Below are 16,083 nucleotides of genomic sequence, written 5' to 3' on the forward strand. Positions count from 1 at the left end.
AATAAGCAACCACACCCTTTCCACTGATCTTGTCCTGTTCCGCGTGTGCTGCAGGTAAGTTCCTGGTTTTGTCTCCGCGGATTGGAGGACACGGATTTATGGTGTGTGGAAAATCTTTCTCGTCTGCAGGAGCCGGAATTTTTTCTTTAGTAACACGATAAATCCATCGGGCGGAACGTAAGTGTATATACATTCATATAGACTGGAAATACCGCAGCGGACTTCGATATCGATATCAACAACAACATCATCACAGCTGAAGCTCTCCAGCTTCACAGCTCTCAAAACTGTGCCTCTCCGATACATTCACCCCACTATCAACCCCTCCTTCGAGAAAGCCCATCATCCACACCTCGCCAATGCAAGCCCTATCCAATGAATGCGCATACGTGCGACTTGCATATCCACAGCGTTTACGGCTGTTCCTGGCCTATTACGAAGTAGGAGGGGGTTGATGCGTGGGCGGTGAAGTTGTGGGTGATTGGTGTGCTGAGACTTTGAGAGGATATGGGGATGGAACGACCGATGACAATAGAGAGGTGGGTTGATATGGAGAAAGGTGAAGAGGTAAGTCCAATTGAGTTGAAAGTCGTGGTAGTAGAGCTAGGAGGAGTTCGTAATCATTCAAACTTCTCATCGCCTGTCCAAATCAAATCAACTCAACTCACTCAATCAACACCAGCAACTACGCACCCCCTTCCCCTGCAGAAAGGCTACTCCCGGCCCTACTACAAAGGCACACCTAATACCCAATCCAGCACCCCAATCCAGCATCTCAAAACGTCTTAGCTCTAGAACAACTATCACATCGAGCATCGTACCCGTTCTAGAATCACGAGTCTAAAATCTGCCTCGCCAAGAACCATCCAAACCCCAAATACGTGGAGCTAATTCAATATCCTCGGACTCCCTTAACTCTCTTTGCAATTCAGCCGCCACAGCATCGATATGTTTCATCCATCACGAGATCCCATACCCACCTCCCAGCTCCAGTATACAAATGCACCGTAAGTAAGTACCCCTCTTTCGTGGGGGCGACATCAATGGTGGCGTGGTGGGGTAGAAGGAATCCTATCTTCATGTAAACAATGGATCGTATATCACGCCTCTGAGTTGTCCATCCATCTACGTAATGTACGAAGTACAAGCACAGGTCACGTTTCTGCGACCTGAAGCTCGGGTCTTAGGTCTAGGCTATGCGACCTAGGATATGATACGATTTGGGGTGAGGTAAATAAACAAAGAGTTGAATTTTTTCGTCCGCCATTTTTATTGGGATCAGTCAACTTGTTAATCATAATTTCTTTAGTCAATTCAATTGTGTTGTCAAAAACAATGTTAGAGGCGATTTCCAAGTCACGAGTCTCCCAGCCCCCCGAAAATATTTTTACGAAAATTAACGACGAGTCTTGCCACTTAACGCCGCGATCGTTTCGCCATTGCCACTTGTGCTTGCTGGGCGTAGGGTTAGCACTTGAGATTGGATTTATGTCAGTGTGATATTGATTGTTGGGTTTGATGAGACTTGATTTTATCAATTATAGATAACTCACGTGATAATGTCAAATGGTATTGTTAAGTTAAATGAAATCTATAATGTTTGTAAACATCTATTCTAACACGTGTTGAATGCTTACAAATAGTACTAGTAGTATAAGAAACTTTTATAGTAAGTTTATAATTATAGAATATACCGAAATAGAAAATATAAGTAAAAGCTTAGACTTTTGTGCCTTTCTCGAGTCCCGCTCGCAGCGGACAAAATAAGTAGTAGTCTAAGACGGTATTTCTTGAATTAAGTTAGTAAAGTTCCGTATCCTAATTAGATTAACTTAAAACAATATTATTTATCTAGTTAATAGTTATTTTAAGTAAATAAGACTTTAAGCTCTATTCGCAGTCGACGTATTTTGTCTAGATTACTTACTCGAAGTCGACTTATTTAGTCTAGATTACTAGCTAGATAAATAGTACCTACTTAGTTCTTTATAAGTCCTATTTAGTTATTACTAGTTTTTTAATTTATTTTCTCCCACGTTACTCTACTTTACCTGTAGTCTCTTATGGGCTTTTAAAAAAAACCCAATGTATCCCTTTTACCTCCTAGATACAATTTCCGGGATATAAAGAGAGTGATTTCATATTTCTAGCAGTCAATTGTACCGCGGAAAGTAGTATATTCGGCCACGTTTAGATAGTTTATTGGCTACATAGCTAGTAGAGGAACTTCGAACATCTACTTGTTCGCTACGATATATGGATTAAGATTACTCCATTATTCGCTATACAATCAGAGGCCTGAGCGGAAAGGTAAACCTAGGAAGTGGAAGAGATATTGTGGACGCATTATGGGTATGATTGAGAGTTTTGAAGTGTCTTCTGGCTTTCAGTTTCGTTGCCGAGATTGTAAAGCATGGCTTGAAGGCTTTCACTTGTTTTCAAATAATTGACTTCTAGTAGTGTGAGTCTTGAATTGTTTAATTTTCCGAATAACTGGAGGTGTGTGTAATTTAAACTAGAAGATGACTATAAAGATCGAGTCGTAATTGATAATAATTTTAAGTTGCTAACTTAGTAAATGCGGGAATTAGGGTAAGCTCCGTGACATCAAGATTACTTCGGTAATAATTTCTTCACAGCGTCCTCAGTGAGGTTCGTAGCCTTCGCAATCTGTGGAATCGTCGCCCCTCCACTTCTCATCTTACCTAGCAGGTCTTTGACTTCAGGCCCATCCGGATCTGGGGTGCTAGTCTTGCTAAAGAGCGACTGGAAGGCTAGGGCGGCGGCAAACACACTCCTTGCTACATTGACTGCCGGTATGGCTGTCTGTATCCAGGTGTATATGTTGTCGCTTGTCTCTGCGGGTATATCTTTGAAGCCGCAGTTGCGTAGCCAGTCTGTAAAACCGACGCCGTATTTGCCAAAGGCCCATACGCTAAGTTGGTAGCCGTAGGGCTTTTGAAATGCGTCGTCTATGGAGATTCGTGGGTTGCAAACCCAGAGGTAGCGATTTCTATTGTATAGTCAGCGTTCCGTTTTCAGGGGATAGTTGAAGAGCTGCAAGTTTTGAAACACAAAACCAATGTTGGAATTCAACTCCAATAGAATGAGCAACTTACGCCATTTGATGACATTGACCATCCCACTTCAATTTTCCGTCTGCGCGAACACCGGCATTCTGATAGCCGTCCGTTCGATTCGTTCCATATGTCGCTTGCAGCGGGTGTATCGCATCAATTGGAAACCCAGTCGACATGAGCACAGCGTCCTCTCTCGAACAAGATCCAGTAATGACGTTATCAATCGTTCCTTCCCCTCCATGACCACCTGCACAGTCAAAATACGTCTTGACCACAGGTTTCCCAGGATTGGTAACTTCAATCCAAGTATGGTACCAGCCAAAATACCCTCCTATCGCATCTTGTGCAGGAGCCATGCACATGCTCATGGTATCCTTCCCAGAGATATCGAAGATTGTAAACCTGCCCGAGTATAAAGCTGGCATCACGAATAGCAAATTTTCCCGATTTAACGAGTTCCATTGTGCGATCTGGCCGCGGTAGGCACTTGCTGTAACTGATATAGAATTTACGACCCAGCGGCCCCTGTAGAACCAGGTATCCGCGCCATACTTGATGGTGAATCCTCGGATTGGCCCAATATCGGGTGCCCTGAATCGGAATATGTCCATGCACCCTCGTTCAAAGGGGTCAGCATGCAACTCGGAATTACTTAATCGCTGAAATGGAAGTGATTTGGAGCCTGATGTCAAAGAAATGTCAACAGAGTCATCTGTTCCAGCGGCTATGTAGTCTCCCGTCTCAATCGTTACTACGTACTCGACGTCAAACGGATTTGAAGCCTTAGCGAAGGCCAAACCCTCTATATCCGTCACAGAAGCGGTGATGTTGGCTTGTGCAACTGGCTGACCGAGAGACCATTTTGCAGTTGGAGGAGGGTTGTCCAGAATGTCTGCTAAAACAACGGCACCATCTTCTCGTACTGAGAGCATTAAATTGCTATCAATATGAACGTATACGGAACCATTCAAGACGAATTGTTGCTGGGTATTTCCTGGATGCCATACATCTATGATCAAGGCGGTGCCAGCCCGGGCATTTTGAGGTGCACCGGTGACAGTCAAGGCTAGAGCATTTGATTCAGAAATGAGTGATGATCTGAATGTGTACCACAGATGCTTGGAGGTTCCATCAGAATTTGTGACCACACGAACATTCCCCGAGTCCGACACTGAGATGACGCTCGTCTGGCTCTGGCCGTTATAAATTCTTTGACTGTCGCTCAGCCCTAACCACTTTTGTCGGTCGTCAGAGGAATCCGAAAGTGCCGTGGTGACTGTAATTCGATCTGCGCCAGCTGAGAGTCCAACTGTCGGGTTCGATGTCAGAGCCACAGTACCGTCTGGCTGAAAAGTCCAGGCTTGCTCCAAGGAAGACAAAGCTGGAGTCTCAAATGATACTGCGACTCCAGGCCTAGCAGCTGCTGCTTGAATGGCTAAATTTGAGCTCATTTCTAAAATGCCACCATTCTCGTACTCGCAAACGTGGTCATGACTAGATGCACTTTTGTCCACCAAGACTGGTTTTCCTGAGCGGTTGGCGAGGATTCGACTTGTGCCAACATTTAGTAGCAGACCACAACCTACTCTCATAGGCCTGAACAAGCCTTTGATGATGGTCATTTTCGGCGAACCGGGTACAAACCCTTGGATAACAGAGCGTTTTTGGGGCAAATCCCAGAAGTTGGGATCAGAGCCAGTATCAAAGAATGACAGACTCATGCCGGGTAAGTCTGACTGCGCTAGCCACTGTATTATTGTCCCTTTGATAGAAGTATTTTGAAGAACGATGTTGTCCATTAACACGAAACCACCACTGGTAAGTGAGAACTGCTTGAGAGAAGTCCACGATCCCTCGGGCTGTAAGTCCCGAGACCAGGTGTCGTAGATGCCAGAGAACAGAAAAGTCATGTCGGGTTGAGTGACAGTAAGAGGCGGCTGAGAACCAGACATCATAGGCATGCCTACACTGGAAGTGTCATTATGAGTGATGGAAAAGTCGGAGGCAATGCCATATTCCCCTGGCCAGTAGCCGATAAGGTTTGCTGAGAGGTTGCCCGCTTTGATACGTCGACCCATGAGATGGTTCACATCCTCAAGTTTGCGAGCTTCTTTCCAAAGCCGTATCTCAGCAAGCTCACCGGCGAAGAATTGCTTTGGTACGGCTGAATCATCCACAGCTCCGATAGTCAATCGATCAGAAGACGAGATTGACAAGGGTGGAGTGCCACTTGTGGTCATAGTACCAGACAACGCCGTGCCATCCACGAAAATATGTAACTGGCTGCCCGCCCTTACACCTGCAACATGATGCCAAGTGCCGTCGCAAACTCCTATGTTGTTGACAGTGAGAGTTGCATACTGTCCCGACGAGCTCTTAGTCGATAACGTCACACTACCAAGATCCACGGAGAGGCAAAAGCCAGCTCGTCCAGAAACTTGCTTTCCTAGTATAGGACCACCTTCGAATGACTTGATCCAAGCTTCGATGGTGAAATCACTGGCACCAAGAGCATACGCCGGATTGTCTGGACAGGTGAAGTATGCTGAGCTGCCGCTCATGAGTTCGTAAGAACCGATATTCATGGCGACAGTGTTGTTTCGGCAAGAAATCTCTCAAGAAGTGAAGAGAGTTATCCAGAAAGTAAGACAGAAAGTAAGAAGGCTGCTATCGGCTGTCCTGTACGATAATCTCAGATGTGGTTTAAGTGAGAGTTCAGCTTACAATCTTGCTCATCAGAGCTTCAAGTATGGCTCGTCAGCATCTGAAATATGTATGGTCAACATGTCCCAGATTCGACACTAGTGAGAAGCCACGATGACTTTTACTAGCTGAATATGTAGACAACAATATTTGTACTACAATGCACCCCTCCTTAAACAAACAAGAACGAGTACGGACGATTCGTTTCTCAGCGGCAATGACATCAAATCATGGTTTTGGTAAATGAGAAGGGAAAATGCGTCTCGTGGCAGCCGAATGCGAATGAGTTGTGTTGGCAACCTTCATGTAACTCACCCGATCTAGACGACCATGAGTGGATTGAGCTGAGAGATATTCGACCCTGATACAGCCGAAATGAACATCAAGAAGCAATTGACCATAACAGGCAAACGACCTGCACACTCAGCTCTAATGAGATTTAAATGGCTGCGATCGAATATTTTGAGGCAATGTTGATATCGAATCGAAGGCTGAGATAATCAACATATTGACTGAAAATATTAACACGAAGTTTAAGGAACTCTGGATTTGTAGGTCGGTAGGAATCTTTTGAGCAAATCTGTATAAGTGTGCGGCCGAATTTTACAAAACATCAAAGTTGTGGCTAGCTGAGTACAATCAGTAAATCACAGTGCGGGGTCAAAGTTATGTGCAGCCATTATGGGAACGATGTGGCTTGCGTCGCAACCGTTAGATATGCACGCCAATACAAACTTAAGACCAATCTAACCTCAGACCGTGGTATCAAGCTTCTTCCAACTTCACTGATAATATATCTCCGGTTACCACTGGCGGATTTGACTAAGTGCTGAAAGCTGAACGTAGGTGCAACCAAGACATGTGAAATTTTGTAGATCTCCATCCAGGAACAGCCATCACCGTATGACATCTCATATTTATATAAACCTCCTTTAATTAATGTCGTTGCTTCAAGCAAAACTCAATCAACTTTACAATCTTAACACTTTTCTAACAGCTCAACGACCCAACTGCAAACCCAACTGTCATTTTGAAAATTCAAGTACAGCATGGCTTCCAATCCAGTGACAGTCACCATTCCAGCCAACTGTCAAGGTCAAATCACAGCCATATCAAACGCAAGCTACACGCAGCGAGTCGACATCAAACTCGACGACTTAAGCACTACGTTCACAGGCACCGGAGAGAACGTGTCCATGACGACAACTTCCAAGTCAGACGTGTTCTTGTTCATGCCTCTGAGCACCGAGAGAACCTGTCGACTGACATTCATGTTCGATGCCGGTAAAGGTTGGCAGAAAGCCTTCGTCAACAATCCCATCAAGACGAGCAAAGGCCCGTTCACCACTTATTCGATCAAGTCGGAGGACGCTAACGATAACGACAATAATGATACGGATGTGAACATTGTCTGCTTTTCTACTTCTGCTTTTGGGACTACGTAGGTGGGCAAATGGGGAGATCTGCCGTTGGCTTCTGTGGTACTATCGTGAAGGGACAAGACACTCATGTAATGGTGGGCGCGTGTTAAGTTCTGCAGTTGACCTTGTGGTTGGTTACTATCATGGCGTTACTCATGGATGTTTCAAATCAGTATGTCTGGAAACAATGATGATGTGAGAGGTGATTGGAAAACTTGTCATTAGTTGAGATAAATTCGACGTTTGAGTATCATATTATTAAAAATAAAATGAAGGGTCTTACTCACTGCTTCTAATGAACGTAGTTTCTCCCCAGAACGTGATTTTTAGCCTTAGTCGTTGTGATTAGGAATCATTATGAGAGACCACCAAAGAGGCAAAAAGTACGCAAAACTTTTCCTAGAGCTTATTGACTTTGATGGAAATCATGGAATTGTGAAAAGTCCCAGACATTAACACTCGTTACGAGAACGAGGGAAGAAAACCAGTAAGCGAGGAACTCAGAACAAAAGCCGAGGGCTCGAGTAATCAGTGTATTCACTTACGAAAACTTTCCCAAAGATTTTGAGCTTGGAAGGAACTACGAGTAAATGCATAATTGGCAACATTTTATATCTTCTCAGAACTCAAAATTCGTCGTCTTTTATCCGGAAACAACTGCAGCAGTAACTTTTCCAGTCCTCGCTTGCTACATCGACTCCACCAATTATCCCCGTCTACCTATCCACTCACAAATCCCACTTCGTTTTCTTTCGACTATCATTCTTTCATTTCCTCATCATTCATCACAAAATGGAAGTACTGTCGTAGAGATTGCCGTACTCTAGAAGCGAGAAGTTTTCGAGCTCTTCGTTTCGACCCGTCGACCGTTTTTCTCCTCGGCCGGCTCAAAATAAATGGCCGCCTGGATTTGTCCCGCTCTGATTCGGAATCGGAATACAACGCCACATTGTATCCAGCAAAAATAAAAACCTGCAAGGTACCAGAGCGAAAGATCGAGGTTGGCCAAATGCTCACCGACTTTGCAAAAGTGGGAATCTGATGGGCTCAGGCCATGTGCAGAGTGATGACGCGCGTCACGACTGCTGAAACCCTCAACCTTACAACTACAAGTATCTTTCAGCTGTGGAACAATTGACGCAATATCAAGCGAGACTAGTTGTTCGACAAATGGGAGTATTAGGAGAATTTATTGAAGGCATTACTTTAATAATAATAAACATCACACGAACTTGTGATTGCACACCGCAGTGAAGGGAATATTGATCCTATGCTCTTTTAAGTTACTTGAACGGTTTCTGTGTTCGAACATTGACATCATAACAGCTCTCGTTTCTGCGTCGATTCTCTACACAGAGTGAAAAGAACTACTTCATATTTCTCCACCTTGATAACCTACGAATATTCCACCCGAGACGATACTGTTTTGAGACATTTCCGTAAAAGATTGTTGGAAGATTGAAATCACATAGATGAGCGCAAAATCGGACTTAGCCCTACGGTGGTATCAATGGGATCCATTATGGATCTGTCTTGTGGACTCAAAACGAGAACGAGAATTCCCCGCCTTTGCCATCCCCACACGAATTTTTACCCCGCGTTTGAGGTTGCTTTAGGGAGGGAAATGAATATTGAGCACATTCTAATTTACGTTCGGGCCGATGGACTGCACATAAGCCCGCGTGGCTTGATAATTTTCCAAGTTTCCTACTTTCTGATATCCATAGCTATACTTGTTAACAGACTACACTAGGCTCCCGTAGCCCCTCTTACATGTCTCTATTCTCCAGTCGAATGGAGTTACTGCTGTCATTGAATAATCACCGGACGGTGGGTAGCTTTCACTACGTAAATTCCCAGCCCAGGTAAGTCCTGCATTTTGGAACGGAAACACATAGCCGGAGAAGATAAGTGCAGTGCCCTCAAACATAAATAAGAGCAAAACAAGTAGGTCACCCTCGTATGTTACACAACATCTTCAAAGCACAATGCCGAAATCTTTCGTTTTTCTAACTTTGGCGTGCTTCATACCCTGCCTACTTGGCACTCATCTGTCCGAGAGGGCCTCTGGAGCACCAAAGGTGACTGTAAAAAATGGAACTTATGTTGGTTTTAATGATCCAGTACTCAACACAGATAATTTCTATGGCGTAGCATACGCAGCACCGGCCATAGGAGACTTGAGATTCAGACCCCCAACGTCTCTCAATTCTAGTTGGGAAGGCGAACGAGTCGTAGTTGATTATCCCAAGCAATGTATTACAACTGGTATGTTTATGAAATCATCTTAGCTGAACCTGTTCTGATTTTCTTAGGAAATAACACCTCAATCGAGCAGATTCAAAATGTTTGTTTTGCAGTTTGAATCGTGTTTGGAAGTTTTCTGACTAGTTCTAGATGTCCGAGGACTGTTTATATATGGGCATTATTCGACCGTCGAATGTCACCATAGAGAACCTACCCGTTCTTGTAAGCTTTCAGAAGACCCTTGGCTATGCCGTTCAAGATTTACTCATACCCTGAATAGGTTTATCTTGATCAAGGTGGATTTGCAAATGGTGGTGTTGGCTGGCTTCCAGACTTTAATCAAACTGGCATTGTACAACGTTCCGCGTTCATTGGACACCCTATCATTGAAGTCTCCGTCAACTCTCGACTAGGTCCATGGGGCTTCATGTACAGTCAAGAGATCCAAGATACTTTGAACACAAACTTGGGATTAAGAGACATGCGATTTGCTCTCCAGTGGATCCAAGAATACATTGCAGCTTTCGGTGGTGATCCAAATCGCGTCACAATTCAGGGCCAGAGTACGGGTGCTCAATCAGTTGGTCTTCAACTTCTCGCATACGGGGGAAAACATGACAATCTTTTTCAAGCCGCCATTTCCGAGAGTGGTGCTCCAGTATGGCATGCACCTACAGCAAACGTGGCATTGTGGCAACCAACCTACAATGGCTTCGTTAATGCCGCTGGGTGTGGAAACTCCAGTGACAGTCTCAACTGTCTACGAAGTGTTTCCAACGAGACGTTGGTCGAGATATTTGCCAACAAAACACTCAATCCGTTCGGAAGCAGCGCACCAAGAGAGTACATGTTCGCGGTTGATGGAGATTTCATCCCAGAACCAAACAGCGTTCTACTGCAAACCGGCTAATTTGCTCGAGTTCCATATCTAATTGGAGCTAATTTCGACGAGGGCACGGGAGTTGGTTATAAAGTCGCAAACACTACGGAAGAGTTGAATGTTTATCTCATTAAAGAAATGCTTACCATGGACAACGCAAGTCTTGCAACTCTTGGCTATCTTTATCCTGATATCCCAGAAATTGGTATTCCCTCCACCTACGACGGAAGACCGCCGGCGACCTCGCAAATGGGTTCTCAGTACAAGCGAGGAGCTTCCATCGGCGGCGATATTATCATGCATGCCCCAACTCGTTTAACTACGCTATCAATGGCATCTTTCAACTCCACAGTCTATCGCTACCATTTCAACGTTGGGCCAAACGGATACACTAATCTTCAAGGATCCACACATGCTTCTGAGGTCGCACTCACATTTTACGACTTAGACGGATCCGGCTACACAGTTCCACCAATCAGTGGGCCAAATAGAGACAAGCTGCTTCAAATGGCCAACACGATGACAGCTATGTGGATTGGATTTGTCTACTACGGAGATCCCAATTCTATAATTTCTTCTCTTGATCCATCTATTCCTCACTGGCCCAAATACGAGCTTCCAAACCCTCAGAATTACGTCTTCACTATCAATGAGACGTTATACACAGAATCAGACACGTACCGCGCTCCAGGAATTAATTACATGATGGATCTTATGGTCGTTTCAAAGAATCAGGATTGCACGAGCATTGCAGCGTGCGGTGGTGGATTCAACATTACCAATGGGGAAACTGGCGGGGTGTATGGGTATTGAGGGAAACGGAGACGCCGTACTGTGGGCAATAGCATTTGACCGTGCATAAAAAGTTCATGTTGTATCCTTCAATTTACCTTTAAAAGAGTCGTGATATTGTGTCGTACGGAATCGAGGTCTTCTTTGACCTAAGTTGCTTGGAGTTCAAATTCCGTGGAAGCAGCCCTTGAGATGTGAATGAACGGCAGGTCCTTCGGCTGTATTATTTTCTGCTTTGATGAACAAAAGCGTTTTAGTCAAACGAAGCGTACATGAACAGTTTTCCCTCCAAATGTCGCGCGAGCAATTATCTCATTTCTATTTCTGTCTTAGAGATTTTGCTTGGATGACTAAAATTATAGCAATCCAATAATTTTCAACTGTAAAACGGGTTCTGCGGTTCTCATCGTATCTTTCACTGCGAACAGTCTTTAATAATGAAACTGAGCTCATTCACCTGGTTCGGCCAAAACCCCGGTAAATATTTGCGGTCACTCCGACTGATCTATGCCAATACCAAGATGTGTTGAAGAGCATCGATTGCACATCCAATTGAGGGAATATCACGTTGTACTATTTTACAAACACTATTGCAGTGATAAGAAACTTGTTTTTGATTAATGATTATATTCACAATTAGGCCCTCCTCACTTCGTATCCACATACTGGCTGATCATTGAGCTCAGTGAAGCAGAGATGTTAGTCTCGGCACAGGATCCAGGCATGAGTTTCGACCCAAGCACCTGGAACGTCTCATGATCCCAAGACAATGTGTCAGGTACGTACCCTGACGAGGACTGCCCATTAGACATCGCTACAAGCATCGTCTTATTCATTGAAGAATCATCCTTGATTCGCCAACCGATCCTCATGAATATTTCACACCCGACCCATGCTACCGCAATGTCGCCCAAACCAACGACTCCCGTCAGGATATCGATATCAGGCCCCGAGGTATACGTTCCCTGCACCCCTTCACGGGCACTATCAAGTCTTAATCGGCCAGGACATGTGACGTTTTGCTGTTTACTCCAAATACGAGGGTTGCTATCCCATTCGCTAGTCAAAGACATGGCGCGAATGACTTCTTCGCCGACCATAATTCCAAGAGCTTGCAGTTCGTCAAATAATTGGCGGATATAATGTTGATCTGGCTTTGAAAATGGAACATATGCGTCTCGCACAGCTTCTTCCACCGGCTCGTGAGTCAGCTCAAATCCCGTGACTGGTATGGAATTCTGTGATGCGAGGTTGTTGGTGCCGGTCCATCTTAGCAGAGGATTGACATCTCCAGCCGCTTGTTGTGAGAAAATGGCTATGAAGGTGTCATCTGTGGACATGGACTTCTCAACCCAACGCATCATAGCACCTGGCTAATCGCCTGTAGTATACTCGGATAGATATGATTGTACTGGATGCATAGCGTAACTAGTCCAAGCAGCTAATGGTTCTGGTGTAGCATCGGTGCTTAAAAATGTCAAGACTTGGACTTCGCGGTCCACAGGACCAGATGTGTTTGAGGCTTGCGTCCAGCGACCAGTGAGAGGATTGAGTGCATCTCTGTTAACGTTGTGATAAGCTGATCCTGTGTTATAGCCGACTTTCGCAGGACGCATCACAAGAAGGGCCTTCTCTACTGCCGCAAGCGCGGCCTCTGCCACCGAAGGATAGGTCGAAAGTGCTGCATTCCCATACTGATTTGCAGTGGTAACACCGGCAGGACCAGCACTATGAGCGTGGGTAATAGAAACGATGACATTTGATGTTGTTGTGTTCAAGTATGCAGCAACGAGAGCATTGGCAGCTTTGTAGATCGGATCCTTGATGAAGGCAAGCTCGCAGCTGATGAAAGCGCCATACACACCATCATTGTTGAATACGATGGCGCGGACGTAAAGTCTTTCATTGTCGTATATATTTAATGGCAACCATAAGGAATTTGGAGTTGGTGTGATATCAACGCGAGCGGCACCGACCATGAGACCATTCGAGCTTGCTGTGGTGTTTGCCGCCAGCGAGAAGCATGGAGTCAGGGCAAGGACGATTGCCAACAAAACCCCAAAATTAATGAATGGCATGTTTAGCAGGAGATTTGGAAGAGCGTGTTGATGCTACAGGAGAACGGAAGAAAAGCACAATTGATGTATTCAAACTACATATTTATCAGGAAGAATATCTCCTGCCATACGGCCCATTGTTTAGCTCACAACCGTCCCATACTCATTTTTGTCCACAGTGAGTATGATCTTACCCTGAAACACATTTCCGGAAATACTGATAGATTCTTTTCTTTCAGCTCAAGTAAAACTGGCATGTTATCACTCGGTCCTTCTACGGTTGATCTACCCGGGGGAGTCCAGGCAGTCTGGGGAAGAGACACGGGTGCATGCTTCCTCATTGCAGCTTGAGCTTGGCAGACGCGCGGATTAGTCGATAGACTCCTGATTAATTGAAGATCATACTCATATACTGATCGTAAACAAAATTTCAATCACCAGAAGGAGAATAATTACAAAGTATTACAATGTCACTACACAACATGATATTAGAAGCAAGAAATGCACAGAAATTCTGAAAGCAGAGTGCTATCTTTCAAGTTAACACAATAAGACACTATTCGGAGTCGTAAGTCTACCGCTTTTGAATCTAAATGAAAACTCAAAAGGCATATCCACTGTTGCAGTAGCATTCAACGTCATCTGTACCGAGACATCACCAACCGTGCCGTGCCATGGCTAAGATTATTCTCCACCCCCATTTTCCCCAACTTCCCCACCTAAACTATTCTCCTAGTATTCTCCACAGCTATCCCTACAACTCGGTAAGGTTAACCTTGATTTAATCGCTTCATCCAGGCTAGTAAAATATGACAAGATGCGCCGAGCACGTCAAATTTTAGCACATGAAGCTTAACTCAACTTCGCTCATCTATTACACCGGAAAGATCTTTCCATCACATATGCACGCTAGCTTGCCAATTTCTTCTCAACATGAAGCAAGCTCTGAGAAGCTTAGACAATCTCAGTCAGGCCCCGCTATTCATTTTAGTTCCGTTGTGTCTTTCCATTCAATCCTCTATCTACTTGATAGAAGACTTGTTCTAGTTACTAGCTGAGCTCTTGTAGCATCTTCAGTTTATTTATCAATTTCTAGACTTCCAATATACTTTTCTAAGATTCAAAAAGTGTCACAGTGTTTTCACATCGATCTGCGGATCCAACAATCATCAAAGCATGAAGTCCTCTGCTCTCACATCCCTCGCCATAGGAGCGCTCCATGTAGTCACTGCTCTCCGCTTCACCAACCCCAATTTCAACAACATCACCATTGGAAAGCCTCTCAATATCACCTGGGATGATGCATCAGGTCCGGTATCTCTGACTTTGGTCAAAGGGGGAACCCCCGCACTTTTCGCAACCGTTGGAACACTTGCCAGTATGTTCTTCCATCTGTCTTGAAAAATTTATCAGCCCAAGCATATTGCGTAATTCATTTCGATGCATGGATTTAACAGGAAATGTAACAGGTGACTTGACAGCAACCTCATACCTATGGACTCCAAGCTCCTCCCTACTGCGTGATACATACGACATAGTATTCCGCGACTCGTCCAATTCAGTACACAGTTTTCAATTTGAGCTCGTCAACGCTCCAATCAGTGTCACCACTACCAGCGCGGCGTCTGTAGCTGCGGCTGCTCCAACGTACACGACCACATTCATGTATCCCAACTATGCGAATGGTGCTGGTGCTTGAGATATACTTATCATGGGGGTTTAATTGATCAAAGAAATTGGTTACTGCGGAAAATAATGTATTATAGCCTATGAAAATATTGTCCGCGTAGTAACTTGGTAGTTTCGTTGTTCTACTTCTGAAACGTATTTGATTCCCACTTGGGAGAGGTCTCAGTCAAGAAAGCGTTATAGCCTTGAGCTTGCAGCTGAGATTATTGGTGGAGTGAGGAGAAATGTCACGAGGAAAGGCTATTTACTATATGTTTAGATAGCTATGATATTTGGGTAAAGGAAATTCAACAAAGTCTTGCACATCTGGTTATTAAGGTATATACTAAGAGCCCTCCTTAGTTGGTACTAATACTAATACTAATGTACCAAAAGATACTGCGGTACTAAGGTATATACCTTGGTTGCCACTGATTTCGAACCGATGACACCCCGAAAAAGTCTCCGATTAGAGTCCCGATCATTTGATGTTCGGAGGCGATCAAATAGTTCTTCCGATTATCCACCCCCCTCTGCCTCCCTTTTTTCAACCGTCACTCACCTCTCTCCGCGTCGCCTCGCGACGCTCCTACAACAAAAACCGTGGGTAACTGATCAGGTACACCGATAAGTTTAAAAGGTTAGTACCAAGCCCGAAGAGACTATGTACTAAGGTAACTGATACCAAATTTGAAGACTGACTCAATAAGATATCATCACTACAAAACCCTGTTAGTTGCAAAAGTTAATTACTGAGCACTCTACGGATCTAGTTCTCAAACAGCCTTCGTCTGAGATCTCTCGAGATTTGATATCAAAAAATGTGGAACAATTCCGCAGGTCCCGCTCGAGAAGTGAACAGACGAGAGCGCTCTGAAACTCCTAATCCATGATCAGGACTTGGCGGATCCATTTGTTCTACCCCGTTCGTTAATTGATCTCTCTCATGAATGTGGTGAGACAGTGGGTTGCAAGTCGTGTATGTTGATGAACGGGATAGAACTCAATTTTCCCCTTGTAGAAGCTTCAAATCTCAAACTAGAACTTCATCTCAAACACCCAAAGCACGTCCAAGTTGAGGGGAGATACCAAATTTCTATTGCCTATACTGAAATGCAAACTCCTTTGTCTATATCTACAACACAAAATCTATTATCTGAGGAATTCCACTTAGCCAGCCATCAAAATGTACCACCTCCGCCAGAGTATGTCCAACTTCACATCACTGGTATAGT

At 44.4% G+C, this 16,083-nt stretch overlaps 6 protein-coding genes across 6 annotated transcripts; 3 read left to right on the forward strand and 3 right to left on the reverse strand.

Annotated features, from left to right (window-relative positions):
• Positions 1-2,613: 2,613 nt before the first annotated feature.
• GLAREA_07893 (Concanavalin A-like lectins/glucanase) lies at positions 2,614-5,665 on the reverse strand (the record flags this gene model as incomplete). The annotated part of the gene is made up of 2 exons (XM_008082580.1): positions 2,614-3,013; positions 3,120-5,665. The coding sequence occupies 2 exons, from the start codon at positions 5,663-5,665 to the stop codon at positions 2,614-2,616; spliced, it is 2,946 nt and encodes a 981-aa protein (XP_008080771.1).
• A 1,167-nt stretch (positions 5,666-6,832) lies between these two features.
• Positions 6,833-7,228, forward strand: GLAREA_07894 (uncharacterized protein; the record flags this gene model as incomplete). The annotated part of the gene is made up of 1 exon (XM_008082581.1): positions 6,833-7,228. One exon carries the CDS (start codon positions 6,833-6,835, stop codon positions 7,226-7,228), a length of 396 nt encoding a protein of 131 aa, XP_008080772.1.
• Positions 7,229-9,192: 1,964 nt separating this feature from the next.
• Positions 9,193-11,144, forward strand: GLAREA_07895 (alpha/beta-Hydrolase; the record flags this gene model as incomplete). Its single annotated transcript, XM_008082582.1, has 5 exons — positions 9,193-9,472; positions 9,520-9,551; positions 9,602-9,673; positions 9,732-10,340; positions 10,404-11,144. 5 exons carry the CDS (start codon positions 9,193-9,195, stop codon positions 11,142-11,144), a joined length of 1,734 nt encoding a protein of 577 aa, XP_008080773.1.
• Positions 11,145-11,770: 626 nt separating this feature from the next.
• On the reverse strand, positions 11,771-12,463 carry GLAREA_07896 (uncharacterized protein; the record flags this gene model as incomplete). Its single annotated transcript, XM_008082583.1, has 1 exon — positions 11,771-12,463. The coding sequence occupies one exon, from the start codon at positions 12,461-12,463 to the stop codon at positions 11,771-11,773; it is 693 nt and encodes a 230-aa protein (XP_008080774.1).
• A 33-nt stretch (positions 12,464-12,496) lies between these two features.
• Positions 12,497-13,201, reverse strand: GLAREA_07897 (uncharacterized protein; the record flags this gene model as incomplete). The annotated part of the gene is made up of 1 exon (XM_008082584.1): positions 12,497-13,201. The coding sequence occupies one exon, from the start codon at positions 13,199-13,201 to the stop codon at positions 12,497-12,499; it is 705 nt and encodes a 234-aa protein (XP_008080775.1).
• A 1,155-nt stretch (positions 13,202-14,356) lies between these two features.
• Positions 14,357-14,879, forward strand: GLAREA_07898 (uncharacterized protein; the record flags this gene model as incomplete). The annotated part of the gene is made up of 2 exons (XM_008082585.1): positions 14,357-14,558; positions 14,650-14,879. 2 exons carry the CDS (start codon positions 14,357-14,359, stop codon positions 14,877-14,879), a joined length of 432 nt encoding a protein of 143 aa, XP_008080776.1.
• Between the last annotated feature and the right edge of the window lie 1,204 nt (positions 14,880-16,083).

Source organism: Glarea lozoyensis (genome assembly GCF_000409485.1).
Source record: "Glarea lozoyensis ATCC 20868 chromosome Unknown GLAREA16, whole genome shotgun sequence".
Lineage (NCBI taxonomy): Eukaryota > Fungi > Ascomycota > Leotiomycetes > Helotiales > Helotiaceae > Glarea > Glarea lozoyensis.